We start from the raw sequence: 21,072 nt of genomic DNA on the forward strand, positions 1-21,072 counted from the left end.
GTCACGATGACCAAAAGATCCATTAAAAACCCAATAGAGTTTTGGAACTTCCCCACTTTGGCGTTTTGCACTTCAGATTCCTTTAACACACAGCTGATCTTTAATCTGCTTATATTTTGCCTTCCCTGGATCCTCCTCTATCCCCTTATCAACATGCTTTTCCTCCAATGACACCAATGATAGGGCACTACTACCCCAATGGCACCAATGATGGGGCACTCCCTATTCCCCCCTCATTTCAGAGCACTATTCCTCCCAAAGACGCTAATAATAGGCCACAATTCCTTTAACTGATACCAATGATGGCGCACAATTCCTCCCACTGATACCAATGAAGGGACACTATTCCTCCCACTGATACCAATGATGGGACACTATTCCTCCCACTGATACCAATGATGGGACACTATTCCTCCCACTGATACCAATGATGGGGCACTATTCCTCCCACTGATACCAATGATGGGACACTATTCCTCCCACTGATACCAATGATGGGACACTATTCCTCCCACTGATACCAATGATGGGCACTATTTTTTTTTCTTGGTGACTATGGTCCCAGCTGCCTTGAGATCATTGACAAGATTCTCCCGTGTAGTTCTGGGCTGATTCCTCACTGTTCTCATGATCACTGAAACGCCAACGAGGTGAGATCTTGCATGGTGGCCCAGACTGAGGGAGGTTATATGTGTTTCTTCCACCCTCTCACCAAACTGCTTGGCGATGGTCTTGTAGCCCATTCCAGCCTTGTGTAGGTCTACAATCCTCGGAACGGCCTCGTGTAGGTCTACAATCCTCGGAACGGCCTCGTGTAGGTCTACAATCCTCGGAACGGCCTCGTGTAGGTCTACAATGCTCGGAACGGCCTCGTGTAGGTCTACAATGCTCGGAACGGCCTCGTGTAGGTCTACAATGCTCGGAACGGCCTCGTGTAGGTCTACAATCCTCGGAACGGCCTCGTGTAGGTCTACAATCCTCGGAACGGCCTCGTGTAGGTCTACAATCCTCGGAACGGCCTCGTGTAGGTCTACAATCCTCGGAACGGCCTCGTGTAGGTCTACAATCCTCGGAACGGCCTCGTGTAGGTCTACAATCCTCGGAACGGCCTCGTGTAGGTCTACAATCCTCGGAACGGCCTCGTGTAGGTCTACAATCCTCGGAACGGCCTCGTGTAGGTCTACAATCCTCGCACGGCCTCGTGTAGGTCTACAATCCTCGCACGGCCTCGTGTAGGTCTACAATCCTCGCACGGCCTCGTGTAGGTCTACAATCCTCGCACGGCCTCGTGTAGGTCTACAATCCTCGCACGGCCTCGTGTAGGTCTACAATCCTCGCACGGCCTCGTGTAGGTCTACAATCCTCGCACGGCCTCGTGTAGGTCTACAATCCTCGCACGGCCTCGTGTAGGTCTACAATCCTCGCACGGCCTCGTGTAGGTCTACAATCCTCGCACGGCCTCGTGTAGGTCTACAATCCTCGCACGGCCTCGTGTAGGTCTACAATCCTCGCACGGCCTCGTGTAGGTCTACAATCCTCGGAACGGCCTCGTGTAGGTCTACAATCCTCGCACGGCCTCGTGTAGGTCTACAATCCTCGGAACGGCCTCGTGTAGGTCTACAATCCTCGCACGGCCTCGTGTAGGTCTACAATCCTCGCACGGCCTCGTGTAGGTCTACAATCCTCGCACGGCCTCGTGTAGGTCTACAATCCTCGCACGGCCTCGTGTAGGTCTACAATCCTCGCACGGCCTCGTGTAGGTCTACAATCCTCGCACGGCCTCGTGTAGGTCTACAATCCTCGCACGGCCTCGTGTAGGTCTACAATCCTCGCACGGCCTCGTGTAGGTCTACAATCCTCGCACGGCCTCGTGTAGGTCTACAATCCTCGCACGGCCTCGTGTAGGTCTACAATCCTCGCACGGCCTCGTGTAGGTCTACAATCCTCGCACGGCCTCGTGTAGGTCTACAATCCTCGCACGGCCTCGTGTAGGTCTACAATCCTCGCACGGCCTCGTGTAGGTCTACAATCCTCGCACGGCCTCGTGTAGGTCTACAATCCTCGCACGGCCTCGTGTAGGTCTACAATCCTCGCACGGCCTCGTGTAGGTCTACAATCCTCGGAACGGCCTTGTGTAGGTCTACAATCCTCGCACGGCCTCGTGTAGGTCTACAATCCTCGGACGGCCTCGTGTAGGTCTACAATCCTCGGACGGCCTCGTGTAGGTCTACAATCCTCGGACGGCCTCGTGTAGGTCTACAATCCTCGGAACAGCCTCGTGTAGGTCTACAATCCTTGGACAGCTCTTTGGTCTTGGCCATGGTGGAGAGATTGGAATCTGATTAATTGCTTCTGTGGACAGGTGTCTTTTATACAGCGGACAAGCTGAGATTAGGAGCACTCCTTTTAAGAGAGTGCTCCTAATCTCAGCTTGTTACCTGTATGGAAGACACCTGGGAGCCAGAAATCTTGCCGATTAAATACTTATTTCACTCATTAAACTGCAAATAAATGAATAACTTTTTTAAAATGCGTTTTTCTGGATATTTTTGTTATTCTGTTTCTCACTGTTAAAATAAACCGACCATTAAAATTATAGACTGATCATTTCTTTGTCAGTGGGCAAACATACAAAATCTACAGGGGGTCAAATACTTTTTTTTTTCCCCCCTCACTGTAGGCCTGGAGCATTTTTTCCCCTCTCAACAAGTCAGCGGTTGCATTAGGATAATCTTGACGCACCTAATCCATAGAGCTCCTATTGGTCGCAGGGCAAAGCGGCAGAAACATCAGTCAGCAGATTAATCGGACATGAATAGGAAAGGAGCAGATCAATTAGGGATCTGGATGAACATCAATTCTCGGGAACCCTATCCCGCAGGCGTATATCAAGTAATGGAGGATCACGCTGGGCTTTACTCAGGCCAGGAACAGGAGAGAATGAATAGGAGTGATCATTAGTGGAATGCAGGGGAGGGGGGATGTCAGTACAATGGGCATTGAACAGAGACCAGCACTGATGTGAAATATTCATGTACCGTACGGCACAGCCGGCAGCACTCAATGTACGTCAGGAAAATGTGGGGGTGAGCCATTTAGCCATGCACAGCACATGCCAATTAATGGAGTGCCAGGCACAGCGTCCGGCATTGAGCCAACTTTATCAAGAGTCTCCAAGAAGGCAACATTTAATTGTACCTGCGGTCCTACATGAAAGAGCACAAAACAGCCGCGAGCAAAGCAATGGCTGTATAAAGATACAAAATTAATATTAAAGCTGAATTATATATATATATATATATATATATATATATATATATATATATACGCACATATATACACACATACATACAGTGAAACCTCAGATTGTGAGTAATGCGGTTAACGAGCGTTTCGCAATACGAGCATTTTTTTTTTATTTATTTTTTTTAAATCCTGACTCAGTTTTCAAGTGTTGTCTTGCAAAACGAGCAGGATTCAAGCCACAGTGCAGTACCGCATTTGGCCAGAGGTGCGGGGGAGCCAGAGTCGTTTGGAAATACTCTGAAAAACTCAGTTCCCGAGCCTCTCTGAGTTCAGCTGAGCTGTCTCCGAGCCTTTCCAAGTATTTTTTTTTTTAATGAATAGGTGTACTATGTAATACCTCATACTTATTCACAATGGGGGGGGGCGGGATCTGGGAGCCCCCTGCCCGCAGACCCCCATAACCACCGGCCAGGGTTGTGGGGAAGAGGCCCTTGTCGTCAATATGGGGTCAAGGTGCTTTGGGGAGGGGGGGGGGACAGAGCTCCCCTGTCCAAAGGGCACTTGCTCATCCCCTCCCTTTCCTGCCAGGCTGCATGCTCAGATAAGGTCCTAGGTTAGGATTTTGAGGGGGACCCCACACCCTTTTTTTATTGTAAATTTGGGCTCAGACTTTGTTGAATTTCAGTGAAATTTGCCTCTGTTCTGGCTAATGGTTATGCTTGGTAGGATTTTCCCCGGTTGCCTGTAGGTGGCTTTACCACCTCAGGCCCATGTTGGAACTCAAGCGAACCATGGTGTGTTAGGTGACCCCTCTCGGCAGCAGCCCAGTGGGAGTGGTGCCCCGCTGTGCATGCTGGAAAGGGATACTTAAAGCTGGGGTTTACCCAAAAAAATAATTTTAACATTACATTCAGGCGAGTTGTGATAATGACATTACGCTGGTTTTTTTTTTAAATCCTTGCCGTACATACCGTTTTATATATACATGTTCACCGCGGCTTCCGGGTATGTAATCTGCAGGACTGGGCGTTCCCAATTGATTGACATGCTTCCGACCGGCGCATACAGAGCGTTACGAGTTGCCGAAAGAAGCCGGACTGCGAGTCGGCTCTATACGGCACCTGCGCACCGACGTTCGGCTTCTTTCGGCAACTCGTGACACTCTGTATGCGCCGGTCAGAAGCATGTCAATCAATTAGGAACGCCCAGTCCCGCAGATTATGCCTGGAAGCCGTGGTGAACATATATCAATAAAACGGTATGTACGGCAAGGATTTAAAAAAAAAAAACAGCGTAATGTCATTATCATAACTCGCCTGAATGTAATGTTAAAAAAAATTTTTTTTGGGTGAACCCCCGCTTTAAGTCAGACAACGTTTTTTGGGGTCCTTCGCCTCGTGGCCCTCCTGGCGCGAGCCACGTGTGTGCGATTCCAGCCCCGGGACCACGTTGGCCCGAGGTCGCATCTCTATTAAAGCGGGAGTTCAACCAATTCCTTTTTTTTTTTTTTTTTCCCCCTTAGCTTCCTGCTTGTTTGGTCTAGGGGAATCGGCTATTTGTATTAAAATATGATCCGTACTTACCCGTTTTCGAGATGCATCTTCTTCCGTCGCTTCTGGGTATGGGTCTTCGGGAGCGGGCGTTCCTTTTTGATTGACAGTCTTCCGAGAGGCTTCCGACGGTCGCATCCATCGCGTCACTCGTAGCCGAAAGAAGCCGAACGTCGGTGCGGCTCTATACTGCGCCTGCGCACCGACGTTCGGCTTCTTTCGGAAAATCGTGACGCGATGGATGCGACCGTCGGAAGCCTCTCGGAAGACTGTCAATCAACATAGGAACGTCCAGTCCCGCAGCCCATACCCGGAAGCGGCGGAGAAGATGCATCTCGAAAACGGGTAAGCACTGCTCATATTTTAATACAAATAGCCGATTCCCCTAGACAAAACGAGCATAAAGCGAAGGGGAAAATGTGTAAGATATGGGTGAACCTCCGCTTTAAGTAGACCCAGCTATGCTGGCTGGGGCCTATGATTCAAGAGGGGATCCCAAGCTGTCCATCCAAGTGGGGGAAGCTGCTTAACGAAGGAAACCGGGGAAGGACCTGCCCTGGAGGAGACCAAGCAAGGCAAGCTAATGTCTCGGGATAGGCCTGGTGACCTCGTTATAAAGGGATCCACTACTCTATTTGTCTTACAGTCCGCCGGATCGGCTTCAAGGCTCTTTTGCTGTAAATGATATGTAACCTCTGAGGGTATAAATAAATAAACACTTAAAAGGGCGTACCATCATCCAGGGTATAGATAAATAAAGTTTGGTTCCGAGGTCCCCAAACCACAGAGCCAAATATGGGGGAGTTTTTTGGGCCATTATTGGACTATCACGGTGCTAGTAGCATAGGTATACAGTGTACAAAGAAACAGGTAAATAGTAAAAAACATTTTTATTGGGTATAGTATCAGTCCAACGTCCCAGGATTCCTGTGGCCCTACCCGGCTCACAGTGTCACTGGAAGGCGTCACTACCCTGATGCCACCACGGGACCCTATGTGGTCCCCCTCCTTCTGGGATCCATTACCATGGTCTCCCTTGTGGAGGTTACTTGTGGCTCGAGATATCCTAATTTGGGCTCTCGCTCCCGGGGCCCCCTACTTGTATTACGCTTCCTTGTATTCAAGAAGGTTCATTCGCCCATACACGTACCCCCTGGTCGCTACTCGGGACCCTCTGTGGTGGTGACCGCCCTCCCCGCTGGTCTGGTGTGGGAGGTTTTTAGACTCTCTTCTGATGAAGCGGCCGAAGCCACGAAACTAGTAAAGAGGCCTGATATGACTTTCAACCCACTATGCTTCTCCCCCTCCTGTGGACTACTATACTGGTGGTATGTTAGTCGTATATTGTTTATTTTTTAATTCAGTACCCCCCCTTGTGTCTTTACCGATACTGTACCCAATAAAAATGTTTTTTACTATTTACCTGTACACTGTATACCTATGCTACTAGTACCGTGATAGTCCAATAATGGCCCAAAAACCTCCCCCATATTTGTCTCTGTGGTTTGGGGACCTCAGAACCAAACTTTATTTATTTATCTTTTGCTGTAAAGCAGGAAGTTTGGGACTTAAATCCTGTGGCAGAGGATCCCTGACTATCCATTTTTCGCTCTCAGACGGTCTGTGGCAGAGACTGTTCCTATACTGTCCGTGCATCATTCCGGCTGCTAGGCCATGTGAGAGGGGTATATCCGGGTGAGCAATACCCACTCAGGAGTGAGTGGTGAATACTGGAACTTTAGATACTTTTTGTGCATTCTGTACCACGTACCTGAACCTTCCCCTTCTCTCTATACTCTCTACTTTCTTCACAAGTTTTATGCAGCAAAAAAAAAAAAACCTACAGTTGAAGGTTTTACATCTTCTGTGGACATTGCAATTTCTATAGACTTCCCTCCCTGGACAACGATCTTAGAGGTAACGTGCAAAACCCAAGTCTAAACCAGCGGCTCCTTCGGGGGTAGTGCTACAGCTATAAAATTTTTCACTCTTACAGAAGCAGAAATGTAGATTTCTCTCCCTCTGTAAGGTTTGAATTAGACCCGTTGTTCCCCCCCGGGCGTTGGTACCCACTATGGTCCTACAGAGGCCGGCTGTACACGTCCTCACACTGCTCCCCACTGTTCTCACTTTGGCTGAGTCTGCAGAAACTCTACAAAGTGTCGCTGAGAATTATAGCTGCTCCTTAATTAGATTCTTAACTATAACAGTCACAGTAGGCAATGCATGTGAAGCCGTGCCAGGACTGGGGGCAAGCCGGGACTACGGAGGGAAGTGTGGGGGGGGGGGGGGGGGTGGACTTTTACATATGAAGGAAAGAAAACTTTGCAGTTCAGCATCTTTTATGTATTAGCATAGGGATTTGTGTTTACTTTTAGCCAAATTATAGTGTATGAACTAACAATGAACTTCTCTTATTTTGTCCCTATTGATTTGTTAAATATATTATTAAAAGCAATTTTTTTAAAATATTTTTATAACCGTCTTAAAAGGTGCAAAAAAAAAAAAAAAAAAAGATATTCTTGAACTTACTGTAAAATCCTTTTCCACAAATTATTTAAGGGGCACAGCTCTATAGATAACAGATAACCTAGAGTTATACTGCCTTTGTCCTGTAGGAGGCCACACAACCATAAAAAAAGGGCTGCCTAGTCTCCTGTAGGTGGCAGTATAACCTACAGGGCGGTGTAGCCTAGCCTGTTTAAGCTACACCGCCGTAAATTAGCTAGGCTAGTAGTGATTCTCAATCTACTTACCTGCTAATATACGGCGGTGTAGCCTAAAACGAGCGGGCGTAAGGGCGCCTAGGGCGCCTAATTCAAATTGGTTGGAGGGGGGCGTGTTGTACGGTAATGAGGCTTGACCTCACGTTTTTTGCTACTGTGCATGCGCCGGGCGCCTACATTTCCCAGTGCGCATTGCGGCTAAGTAGGCCGTACGGGCCTATTGATTTCGACGTGGACGTAAACGACGTAACTCCCGATTCGCGGACGACTTACGCAAACGACGTAAAAAATTCGAACCTCGCGGCGGGAACGGCGGCCATACTTTAACATTGTTATTCCACCTCATAGGTGGAATAACTTTAGGCCGCCTAAGGCCTTACGGAAACGACGTAATTCGACTGCGGCGGCCGGGCGTACGTTCGTGAATCGGCGTACAAGCTCATTTACATAATCTACGCTGGCCGCAATGGAAGCGCCACCTAGCGGTCATCCAAAATATTGCAATCTAAGATAGGACGGCGCAAGCCGTCGTATCTTAGATATGTTTAAGCGTATCTCTGTTTGAGCATACACTTAAACATAGGTCGGCGTAGATTCTGAGTTAGGTCGGCTTATCTACTGATAAGCCGGCCTAACTCTTTGTGAATCTACCTAATGGTGTTTACCTTAAAGCGTAATTCCACCCAAAAATGGAACTTCCACTTTTTGGAATTAGCCAGCCCCTCCCCCCCCCCCCAATTCCGGTGTCACATTTGCCACCTTTCAGGGGAGAGCAGATACCTGTGTAATCCAGGTATTTTCTCCCACTTCTGGGCATAGATCACCGTGGTGACCTATGCCACGTCAGGCGCTTACTCCCTCCCCCGCCGCTATCTTCCGGGAGACCGTCAGTCCAGGATGTGCCGAAACTGCGTTCCCGCAAAAAAAAAAAAAAAAAAAAAAAAAGCCGTGTGTGTGTATATATATATATATATATATAAAAATGTAAATAAAAAAAATGTATTCATCAGTTTAGGCCGATATATATATTTCCAAATTTATTTTTCTTACCAAGAAATATCGCAATAGGGTGTATATTGATTGGTTTGCGCAAAAGTTATCCCGTCTATCGCGTCTACAAAACTACGGGATAGATTTAGGGACTTTAATTATTTTTACTGGTAATGGCGGCGATCTGTGATTTTTTGCGGGACTGCGACAGTGGGCGGACAAATCAGTCCCCAAATTACACTTTTTGGGGACCAGTGACATTATTACATTGATCAGTGCTATAAAAGTACTAATCAATGTAAAAATTACACTGGCAGGGAAGGTGTTAACACTAGGGGGCGATTAAGTGGTTAAGTGTTCCATGGGTGTGTTCTAACTGTAGGGGGGATGGACTTACTGGAACATGACAGAGATCACTGTTCCCAATCACTGTTCCCGGTAGATCTCTGTCAAGTCACTAGGCAGAACGGGGAATTGCCTTGTTTACATAGGTAGTTTCCCGTTCTGCCTCTCCTCACAGAGATCGCATGTCGCCAGTGGACATCGAGTCTGTGGGACCCACAGGCACGCCCCCGCAATGCGCCCGCTATCCTCCCTGTATGGACCAGCATAGAGGTTCCTTTGATTCGTGCAAGAGAGCTGGTCGGATAGTTCTTAAAGAAGAAGTTCCTGTTTGTAAAAATGATTATTTATAATAATAATAATAATTATTTAGACCCCCTAAATACTCTGAGTCTGACCTCAATCCAGCATTGTGCACAAGAGCAGCATCTCTCTCTCTCCTCACTAGACAGAGGCAGCAACAGGAGCTATTGGCTCCCACTGCTGTCAATCACAACCAGGGAGGAGAGAGCAGGCGGCGGGACTGAGCTACGCTGTGTGTGTCAATGGACACACAGAGCCGGGCTCAGGGGCAAGCCCACGCGAGTACTCCCAGAGCAAGCTGCTTGCTATGGGGGCACTCGGCATGGGGCAGGAGCACCGATGGGGACCCTGGAAGAGGAGGATTGGGGCTGCTCTATGCAAAACAATTGCACAGAGCAAGTAAAGAATACCTTGTTTGTTTTTGTTTTGTTTTTTTTTTAAATAAAAAAAATTGGTCTAAAAACGTTATTACCATGAACCTGTGTCCTTCAATGGGCGATAGAGAAAATAGGATTTTTGTACTGTAAAATACTTTATTAATAAATTTTTTAATACTCCATTAAGGTACACAGCTTTATGGATAGGAGGCAAGTTAACCACTTCAGCCAAAAAAGAATTTACCCCTTTAATGACCCGGCCATTTTTTGTGATACGGCACTGCGTCAATTTAACTGACAACTGCGCAGTCGTGCGACGTTGTACCCAAACAAAATGTATGTCCTTTTTTTCCCCACAAATAGAGCTTTCTTTTGGTGGTATTTGATCACCTCTGTGGTTTTTATTTTTTGCGCTATAAACAAAAAAAAGACAGACAATTTTGAAAAAAAAAAAAAAATACTTTTTTTTACTTTTTGCTATAATAAATATGCCCAAAAAAGTTTTTTTTAAAAAAACGATTTCTTCCTCAGTTTAGGCCGATATATATTCTTCTACATATTTTTGGCAAAAAACAAAAGACAAAAAAACAAATCGCAATAATATTGGTTATAGTGTCTGTAAACTATGGGAAAGATTTATGGCATTTTTATAATTACTATTATTTTTTGATCTGCAATTTTTAGCGGTACTGCCACACTGCGGCAGACAGATCGGACACTTTTGACACCATTGACATCTATACAGCGATCAGTGCTATAAATCTGCACTGATTACAATGTAAATGTCACTGGCAGGGGAGGGGTTAACACTGAGGCCGCGTACACACGGTCGGACAAAACCGATGAGAATGGACCGAGGTTCCGTTTCATCGGTCCAAACCGACCGTGTGTATAGCCCATCGGTCTGTTGTCCTTCGGTCCAAAATTTTAAAACATGCTTTAAAATCGAACCGATGGACCGCTGCCCGATCGGTCCAAACCGATGGTTAGTACAGAAAGCATCGGTTCAAAACCCGCGCATGCTCAGAATCGACGCATGCTTGGAAGCATTGAACTTTGTTTTATTCAGCACGTCGTGTGTTTGACGTCAACGCGTTCTGACCCGATCGGTTTTTGGAACGATGGTGTGTACGCACATCAGACCATCAGGCCACTTCAGCGGTGAACCGATGGAAATGGCCCGTCGGACCATTCTCATCGGTTTGGAACGACCGTGTGTACGCGGCCTAAGGGGTTAACTGTGTTCCTTCATAAGTGAGGGGGGGGGGGTGACTGAATAGGGGAGGAGACAGATCATCGATCCTACTTAGTAGTAATACATAATCTGTCTTTACATACACAAATCCCAGCTCTTGCTCTCGTGCCCACAATTGCGGGTGGCCGGCGGCGATCGCATCTGCCAGCCACTCGCTTCGGGTCCTCCACGCGTGCCTGCAATGTCTCTTAAATGGGCCTGGTTTGTGCAGCGGTGACATGCTGTCAGTGTGAGGAAATTAATATCGATAAACTGCATTTCCTTGTTTACATGTGATCAGCTGTGATTGGACACAGCTCCATGGATAAAGCGCCTCGTTATAGGCGCTTTACCGAGATCGGTGATGCCCCGTGTCCTAGGGGCAGAGTGCAATACCGATTGCCGTGTAGCACGGAAGCATGGCGAGGGTGGGACGAGAGCCGTCGCCCGCCCATCAATTTCCAATACGGCGGGCAGGAGGTGGTTAATCTGTTCATAAACGATATAGAGCATGGTACACATAGTTCAATCTCAGGGTTTGCTGACGATGCAAAGCTAATAAGGGTAATAAAATCACAGCAGGATATAGAAGCCTTATAAGATGACCTCCATAAAATAAAGGGGTGGCAACTACACGGCAAATGACTTTTAATGATGAAAAATATTAACTAATGAATTTTGGGAGCTAAAACTCTGAATTGAAGTTCACAAGTTCAGAACATCTCGGAGAATAAAGGATGCAAATGGCCTTAATAGATCACAAACTCAGCAATAGCATGCAGTGCCAAGCTGCTGAAAGCAAGCAAGACAAGACTATAATTCTACCGCTTTACAAAACTCTGCTTTAGCCACATGTTGAGCATGCCATCCAGTCCTTTGACAGCTCGGTCGCTGTGCTGGGGGCGCACGGTGAGGGTGCTCTAAGCATGGAGACATCAGCTGCCCAGTGACACATATGTGTAGGGTCACTGATAAAGGGGTACCACCAGGCCTCCTGTAGGGGGCCCGAGCCCCATCACTTACTGTATATACTCGAGTATAAGCCGACCCAAATATAAGCCGAGGCACCTAATTTAACCACAAAAAAAAAATTGAAAACGTATTGACTCAAGTATATGCCTCACTCTGCCTCACTGTGTCTACTGTGCCCATGCCTCACTGTGCCCATGCCTCACTGTGCCCATGCCTAGAATTACGTTTAACATGGAAGTTTATAGAAGGGGTGCCCGGCTTAAAACTTATTGACTCAAGTATATGCCTCACTCTGTCTATGTGCATGCCTCACTGTGCCCATGCCTCACTGTGCCCATGACTAGAATTACGTTTAACATGGGAGTTTATAGAAGGGGTGCCCGGCTTTGAAAAATCATTGCTCCCCGGCCGTAGGTCCCCCAAAAAGCAAACTTTGCACACTTGTAGAGGGGAACAGGGGCTACATGTGTGTCAGGTTTGCCGGTATCGGGTCCCCAAAGTTAACGGAGAAATTACCATTTAACATGGGAGTCTATGGAAGGGGTGCTCGACTTTGAAAAATCAGTGCCCCCCGGCCGTAGGTCCCCCAGAAAGTAAACTTTGCACACTTGTAGAGGAGAACTGGGGCTACATGTGTGCCAGGTTTTCAAGGTACATGTGTGTCAGGTTTGCCGGTATCGGGTCCCCAAAGTTACCAGAGAAATTACCATTTAACATGGGAGTCTATGGAAGGGGTGCCCGACTTTGAAAAATCGGTGCTCCCCGGCCGTAGGTGCCCCAGACAGCAAACTTTGCACACTTGTAGAAGAGAACTGAGGCTACATGTATGCCAGGTTTTTGGGTACATGTGTGTCAGGTTTGCCGGTATCGGGTCCCCAAATTTACCAGAGAAATTACCATTTAACATGGGAGTCTATGGAAGGGGTGCCCGACTTTGAAAAATCAGTGCTCCCCGGCCGTAGGTCTCCGGGACAATACATTTTGCACACTTGTAGAGGAAGAGTAGGGCTATATGTGTGCCAAGTTTGGGGTCAAGAGGAGCTACGGCCAGTCGGGACTGGGTCCCCAAAACCAGGAGATCAGGCGCAAAAAGGTGACTTGAGTATAAGCCAAAGAGGGCATTTTCCAGCACAAAAAAAAATGTGCTGAAAAACTCGGCTTATACTCGAGTATATACGGTAAATTTTTTTCTATTCTAATTATATATATATATATATATATATATATATATATATATATATATATATATATATGATGTTTATATATTCTTTTCTATTCTAATCTAACTCGTTCTATTAAAAATTGGAATTTCAGAAAACAATTACTGTATATTATAATTTATTCTATTCTTTTCTATTTTAATTCATTCTATTCGAAGATGTTTATATTCAAATATATCTATTGCTCATTTCTAGTCTATTGTTTTTTTCTTATCTATTCTTTTTTATTCTATTCAACTTTGAATTTATTCTTTCGAATTTTGAGTAGAATACATTTGAATGCCAATTCAAACTTTATTTTGGAATTTGACCGAATTCGAAAAATTTGTATCGAATTTGAAAATGCATAAAAACACAAAAAAAAAAAAAAAAAAAAAAGGGAAGGGAAAAATTATTCCGGAAACAAATTTAACTAAAAAAAATATTATTATTATAATAATATATTTAAATAAGGAATCAAAAAATTATTTTTTTGTTCTGCACATGTCTACGATTGTATATGCTGTATTTTTTAAAATGCTAATTTTTCCCACGAAAGTCGCGTTATCTTTAAGTCCCCGAAGTCTCTCCCGATACATTTTATTCCTTTAGACCAGGGGTAGGCATCCTTGGCTCTCCAGCTGTGGTAAAACTACATATCCCATCCTGCCTCTTCCTCTAGGAGTCATGGCTGTGATTGTCAGGGTCTTGCAATGTCTCATGGAACTTGTAGTTTCACCACAGCTGGAGGGCCATGGTTGCCTACCCCTGCTTCAGACCTTTCCCTTTAACCACTTGCCGACTGGCCAACGCCGATATAGGTCGAAAGGAACGGCACAGCTTCGCAAAGCAACGTACCTGTACGTCGCTTTTAATTTGCCGCCATGCGAGCACGCTCCGTGCCCGGGGGACCCATGGATTTGATGTCCGCCAGGTGCCCACGATCACGGAGCTGCAGAACTGGGAAATGCTTTTGAAAACGAGGCATTTCCCTGTTCTGCCTAGTGACAGGACACTGATCTACTGCTCCCTGTGATAGGGAGCAGCGATCACTGTCTTGTCACTGTTAGCCCATCCCCCACACAGTTAGAATCACTCCCTAGGACACACTTAACCCCTTCCTCGCCCCCTAGTGTCTAACCCCTTCCCTGCCAGTGTCATTTACACAGGATTCAGTGCATTTTTATAGCACTGATCGCTGTATAAATGACAATAGTCCAAAAATAGAGTCAAAAGTGTCCGATGTGTCCGCCATAATGTCGCAGTCACGATAAAAATAGCAGATCGCCGCCATTACTAATAAAAAAATAATAATAATAATAAAAATGCCATAAAACTATCCCCTATTTTGTAGACGCTATAACTTTTGCACAAATCAATCAATAAACGCTTATTGCAATTTTTAACCAAAAATATGTAGAAGAAAAAATACGTATCGGCCTAAACTGAGAAAGAAATTCTTTTTTTTTATATATTTTTGGGGTATATTTATTATAGCAAAAAAGTAAAAAATATTGGGGTGGATTCTAAAAGCAATTGCGTCTGCGTATCCATAGATACGCAGCGTAATTGCTTAGTTGCGCCGGCGTAACGACTTTTCTGTATTCAGAAAGCTCGATACGCCGACTGCAGCGCCTAAGATATGACTGGCATAAGGCTCTTATGCCGTCGTATCGTAGGCTGCATTCTTACGATGGCCGCTAGGTGGCGTTCCCGTAGTGGTCAGCGTAGAGTATGCAAATTGCATACTCACGCCGATTCACAACCGTACGCGCGCCCGGCGTTCGCATTTTACGTCGTTTGCGTTCGTCGGTTTCTGCGTAAGGCTGCTCATGCTATTAGCAGGAGCAGCCAATACGAAGTATACCCGTCGTTCCCGCGTCGCGATTTTTGAAAATTACGTCGTTTGTGTAAGTGAATCGTGAATGGCGCTGGACGCCATTTACGTTCACGTTGAAGCAAATGACGTCCTTGCGACGTCATTTACCGCAATGCACGTCGGGAAAGTTTTCCGACGGAGCATGTGCACTACGTTCGGCGCGGGAACACGCCTAATTTAAATGATCCACGCCCCCTACAGGATCATTTAAATTACGCGCGCTTACGCCGGCTATTTTTACGGAGCGCCCGCGCAAATTACGGAGCTACTGCTTCGTGAATGAAGCGTAGCGCACGTAATTTACGGAGGCGTATCGTAAAAACGGTACGCTGCGCCTCCGTAAGAGGGCGCAAATCTACCTGAATCTAGTCCATTGCTTTTTATTCAAAATTTACGTTTTTTTTTTTGTTTATAGTGCAAAAAATAAAAACCGCAGAGGTGATCAAATACCACCAAAATAAAGCTCTATTTGTGGGGGGGGGGGGGGGGAATTGTGTTTGGAAACCACGCCGCACGACCGCGCAATTGTCAGTTAAAGCAACGCAGTGACGAATCGCAAAAAGTGCTCTGGTCAGGAAGGGGGTAAATTGTTCCGGGGCTGAAGTGGTTAATTACGCAATTTTCATGTTCATCTGCGAACATCTCCTTTAAATTCAGCATTGGAAGTTCTCACCAGGATAAAGAGAAGCCCCTCGCGGGGAATGCGGTTTACCATCCTTTGAGGGGGGTCTCTTTTGTTCCCGAATTAAAGATTCCCCGCTGAACCCATTAATAATACACAGGGCGACGCCAGGAAAGTGAAGAGCGGCGAAGGCCGCGGCGTCTTGAATGGTGTCCAGGCTATTTGAGTAAAGCGCTTCAGTTACAGTTTCCCAGACAGCCTCCAGCAGCCCATAAAACATGCAGGGCGAGCGGCAGCTGGCACTACGGAGAGGCAGTAAAGAGTGGCAGCAGAGACAAGAGGGGGCGCACGGGGCGTGGGAACAACACACACACTTACGTTGGGGTTGAGGAGCTTCTCCTTCAGCTTCTCCACCATGTCCCCCATGGCCAGCTTCAGGTCAACGGGCTTTCTCTTCTATAGGAAAGAGGACAAAAGGTCACTAGAGCAGAAAACGGAAAAGTTAAAATGAAAGACAATGACCCCTATTTTTAGGTTAGGGCCCTTTCACACTGGTGCGTTTTTGATGCGTTTTTGCGGTAAAAATAGCGCTATTAAAACGCTCCCCATGCCCCTCTCCATTGAAATGAATTAAAAATGCGGTAAAAACGCGGTAAAATCGCAGTGTTTTACCGCGATTTTAACGCTCTGTTTTTACCGCGTTTTTACAGCGGTTTTTAATTCATTTCAATGGAGGGGGCATGGGGAGCGTTTTAATAGCGCTATTTTTTACCGCGAAAACGCACCAGTGTGAAAGGGCCCTTAGGGTTAGACTTTTCTGGTTGGGTGAAAACAGTTTATTGAAATAAATGGGCTGGCAACACACCAAAACATTCAAAAAGAGGACATGTGCCATTTTTGGCAATGCAGCACACCACAACGCACATAGAGAAAATAAGATTATTGGGCCAGATTCAGAGAGAAATACGCTACTCCACGGCGGCGTAACGTATCCCATTTACGTTACACCACCGCAGGTTTACATCGTAAGTGCCTGATTCACAAAGCTCTTACCTGTAAACTTGCGGCGGTGTAACGTAAAGCCGTCCGGCGCAAGCCCGCCTAATTGAAATGGGGCGTGTACCATTTAAATTAGGCGCGCTCCCGCGCCGTACGTTCTGCGCATGCTCCGTGTTAAAGTTTCCCGACGTGCTTTGCGCGAAATTACGGCGCCCCAACGCTTTTTTTGAACGGCGACGTGCATTACGGCGTTTCGTATTCCCGGACGTCTTACGCAAATAAAAAAAAATCTAAATTCGACGCGGGAACGACGGCCATACTTTAACATGGCTGATCTAAAGATAAGCCATGTTAAAGCAGGTGTAACTTTGCGACGGAAAAAACGACGAGCGACGACGTACGAGATTGCGCCGAACGCGCGGATCTTCGTGGATCGCCGTAACTAGTCATTTGCATATTCTACGCCGACCGCTATGGAATCGCCACCTAGCGGCCGGCCTAGAATTGCATCCTAAGATCCGACGGTGTAAGTCAATTACACCTGTCGGATCTTAGGGCTATCTATGCGTAACTGATTCTATGAATCAGCCGCATAGTTAGGACGGGCGGATCACAGAGATACGACGGCGTATCAGGAGATACGCCGTCGTATCTCTTCTGTGAATCTGGCCCATTGTACTTACCATAAAATCCATTAAAGTGGCTGTAAAGGTTCTTTTTTTTTTTTAAATAACAAACATGTCATACTTACCTCCACTGTGCAGTTTGTTTTGCACAGAGTGGCCCCGATCCTCCTGTTCTGGGGTCCCACCGCGGCTGTCTCGGCTCCTCAACGCTTCTGGTAACCCCCCTGGGAAGCGCTCTCTCAAGGGGGTTACCTTTCAGGCTTGCTCCCGAGTCCTGCATTCGGCATCTATAGCCGCCAACTACAGGACTCGGCCCCGCCCCCCGGCCCTCACGTCATTGGAGTTGATTGACAGCAGCGCAAGCCAATGGCTGCGCTGCTATCAGTCTATCCAATGAAGAGCCGAGAAGACCAGGCCGAGATCAAGCGCGTTTGACGCGGGACTTTCGAGGGCTCAGGTAAGTAAACGGAGGGCCGGCAAACATCAGATGTTTTTTCACCTTACTGCATCCTATGCATAAGGCCTCGTACACACGATAGGATAGCCAGAGGACAACGGTCTAAAGGACCGTTATCATAGGTTAACCGATTAAGCTGACTGATGGTCCGTCACGTCTACACACCATAGGTTAAATAACCGATCGTGTCAGAACGCGGTGACGTAAAACACAACGACGTGCTGAAAAAAGTTCAATGCTTCCAAGCATACGCCGACTTGATTCTGAGCATGCGCGGGTTTTAAACCGATGCTTTTGCATACTAACAATCGGTTTTGACCTATCGGTTAGGCGTCCATCGGTTAAATCTTAAAGCAAGTTCCTATTTTTTTAACCGAAGGTTAAATAACCTATGGGGCCCACACACAATCGGTTTGGACCGATGAAAACGGTCCTTCAGACCATTCTCCTCTGGCTATCCTATCGTGTGTACGAGGCCTTAAGGTGAAAAACATGAACCTTTACAACCCCTTTAAGGGGGCAAGTTCACCTTTTTACAAAAATTAAAAAGGTGAACCGCCTCCAAATATTGTATCATTCAGAATCTGATTGTAAAAGACCAACTCCACTATGAACCCACACTTCAAAATAATAATACCAAAAGGAATTTGACCCCCCAGGGATTTTGTATGTAGACTGAATGTGCAACAAGATTAAAAAATATCCAATTTTACACAGAAATTCAAAAAATATAAAATAGCATAAAAACAATGGGGTAGATCCACAAAAGAATTACGCCGGCGTATCTCTTGATACCCTGTGTAAATTCTAATTTTGCGCGTCGTATCTTTGTTTTGTATCCACAAAACAAGATACGACGGCATCTCGGATGGATCCGACAGGCGTACGTCTTAGTACGCCGTCGGATCTAAAAAAATTTGGCGGCCGCTAGGTGGCGTTTATGTCGAAGGCGTCCAATCATAGCAGAGGGCGGGAAGAAGACATCCAGGACTCGGAGTGTGGAGGATAGCGCTGTGACCCGAGACAGGTAAGTGCCGGGGCGGGGGTGCACACTAGCAGCATTTGATGGGGCACAGTAGCTGCAATAAATGGGGCACAGTAGCGGCAATTGATGGGCCATACTGGCAGCAATTGATGGGCACAGTGGCTGCGCTTGATGTTTTTTTTTTTTTTTTTCAGTTTGTTTGCGTCCCCCAAAATTTTTTAGCACCAGCTGTCAATGGTCAGTAGGAGTGGACGGTGTCAGTAGTAGGGCGGTGGATAGTGCCAGTAGTAGGGAGGTGGATAGTGCCAGTAGTAGGGAGGTGGATAGTGCCAGTAGTAGGGAGGTGGATAGTGCCAGTAGTAGGGAGGTGGATAGTGCCAGTAGTAGGGAGGTGGATAGTGCCAGTAGTAGGGAGGTGGATAGTGCCAGTAGTAGGGAGGTGGATAGTGCCAGTAGTAGGGAGGTGGATAGTGCCAGTAGTAGGGAGGTGGATAGTGCCAGTAGTAGGGAGGTGGATAGTGCCAGTAGTAGGGAGGTGGATAGTGTCAGTAGTAGGGAGGTGGATAGTGTCAGTAGTAGGGAGGTGGATAGTGTCAGTAGTAGGGAGGTAGATAGTGCCAGTAGTAGGGAGGTGGATAGTGCCAGTAGTAGGGAGGTGGATAGTGTCAGTAGTAGGGCAGTGGATAGTGCCAGTAGTAGGGCAGTGGATAGTGCCAGTAGTAGGGAGGTGGATAGTGTCAGTAGTAGGGAGGTAGATAGTGCCAGTAGTAGGGAGGTGGATAGTGTCAGTAGTAGGGCAGTGGATAGTGCCAGTAGTAGGGCAGTGGATAGTGCCAGTAGTAGGGAGGTGGATAGTGTCAGTAGTAGGGAGGTGGATAGTGTCAGTAGTAGGGAGGTGGATAGTGTCAGTAGTAGGGAGGTGGATAGTGCCAGTAGTAGGGAGGTGGATAGTGTCAGTAGTAGGGAGGTGGATAGTGTCAGTAGTAGGGAGGTGGATAGTGCCAGTAGTAGGGAGGTGGATAGTGTCAGTAGTAGGGAGGTAGATAGTGCCAGTAGTAGGGAGGTGGATAGTGTCAGTAGTAGGGCAGTGGATAGTGCCAGTAGTAGGGCAGTGGATAGTGCCAGTAGTAGGGAGGTGGATAGTGTCAGTAGTAGGGAGGTGGATAGTGTCAGTAGTAGGGAGGTGGATAGTGCCAGTAGTAGGGAGGTGGATAGTGTCAGTAGTAGGGCAGTGGATAGTGCCAGTAGTAGGGAGGTGGATAGTGTCAGTAGGGCACAGTGTTGTCAACCGTCAGTATTTTTACAGGCAGCCAGTAAAAAATAGGGATTTTTCTCCTGCCAGTAAATGGCAGTGACAGAAAAAGTTTGCCAGTAAAAAATATAGCTGTGGCGCTCAGCTTGAAACTGCGCATGCACAGTTTCAGTCCCGAGCCGGGCACAGACATCCGAGTGCCTGCTCCAGTGTTTTCGGGCGGTGCCAGCGGAGGTAGGTCTGGAAAGGATGCCCGAGTGTGTCGTGTGATGTCATAGTGCAAGGGAGCCGAGCCAAGCGACTGTAGCCTCGTGTGTAGTCTGTGGGATGGAGCAAGGCAAGCCGGGAGCGGGACTGTCAGTGCTGTTTGGACTGGAATGGACTGCAGGGACCACCTGGCATGGAGGGAGATTGTCACTGTAACTCAGGAGGGGACGTGTCGTGTCGTGTCGGGGAGGTATAGAGGAAACTGAGTCACATTTCATACAGTGATCAGACCTGGATGCTGGAAGCCCAAAATAGATGGTGCATGAATTATTGATAAAAATAAATAGTCCATACACAAGGGATCACTTCAGAAAGAATTGTAGAAGGGCACACATAGGTAATGTCGCAGAACCATACCTCCCAACCTTCCCCGATTTCGCGGGAATGTCCCGCGATCCGCGCTAAATCCCGCGAGCAGTGCTATTGTCCCGCGATTTCGCAGCACCCCACCCCCCCGTGATTAGCGTGATTCCCGGTAAATCCTGCAATTCGCATTAAATCCTGCCGGCCCGCGTTTGGCGACAAACACTCCCCCCCGCCGCTCAACAACTCTGATCCACGGAACCCCCCCCCCCGCTCAACAACTTTGATCCGCGGCCCCCCACCCGCTCAACAACAACTCTCATCCACGGAACCACGCACCCCCCCCGCTCCACAACTTTGATCTGCGCCCACCCCCGCTCAATAACTTTAATCCGCGGACCCCCCCCGCTCAACAACGCAGATCCACACAACTTTGATCTGCCGACCCCCCCCCCGCGCTCAACAAATTTGATCCACGGAACTTGGGGGGTATGCTCAATTGTCGCTCATTCTGAAGTTGAAAAGCTGTGAGGTATGGCAGAACGGTTTTGCACAATGGAATTTATACTGGAATGATCCCTGGGTGTGTGGACCATATTCCTTTTCTTGGACACAAATCAAGCATAGGAAAACAACACTCGCCTACATGAACGCCAACAGGTAGCGTTGGGCGTCCTTCATAAAGGCCAAGTCAGGAGCTCAACAGCAAGGCTTCTCCTACCAGAGCTCCGAAAACCAAAATA

General features: G+C 47.2%; 1 protein-coding gene across 3 annotated transcripts in view; it reads right to left on the bottom strand.

Moving 5' to 3' along the window:
* Positions 1 to 21,072, bottom strand: part of TRIM44 (tripartite motif containing 44) — a 100,905-nt gene that overhangs the window by 74,855 nt on the left and 4,978 nt on the right. For all 3 annotated transcript variants that reach the window (XM_040328079.1, XM_040328080.1, XM_040328081.1), the window contains exon 3: positions 15,819 to 15,896. In XM_040328079.1, coding sequence (XP_040184013.1) covers positions 15,819 to 15,896 — 78 coding nt within the window. The remainder of the gene's footprint in view (positions 1 to 15,818; positions 15,897 to 21,072) is intronic.

The sequence above is a fragment of the Rana temporaria genome, chromosome 11, assembly GCF_905171775.1.
Source record: "Rana temporaria chromosome 11, aRanTem1.1, whole genome shotgun sequence".
Lineage (NCBI taxonomy): Eukaryota > Metazoa > Chordata > Amphibia > Anura > Ranidae > Rana > Rana temporaria.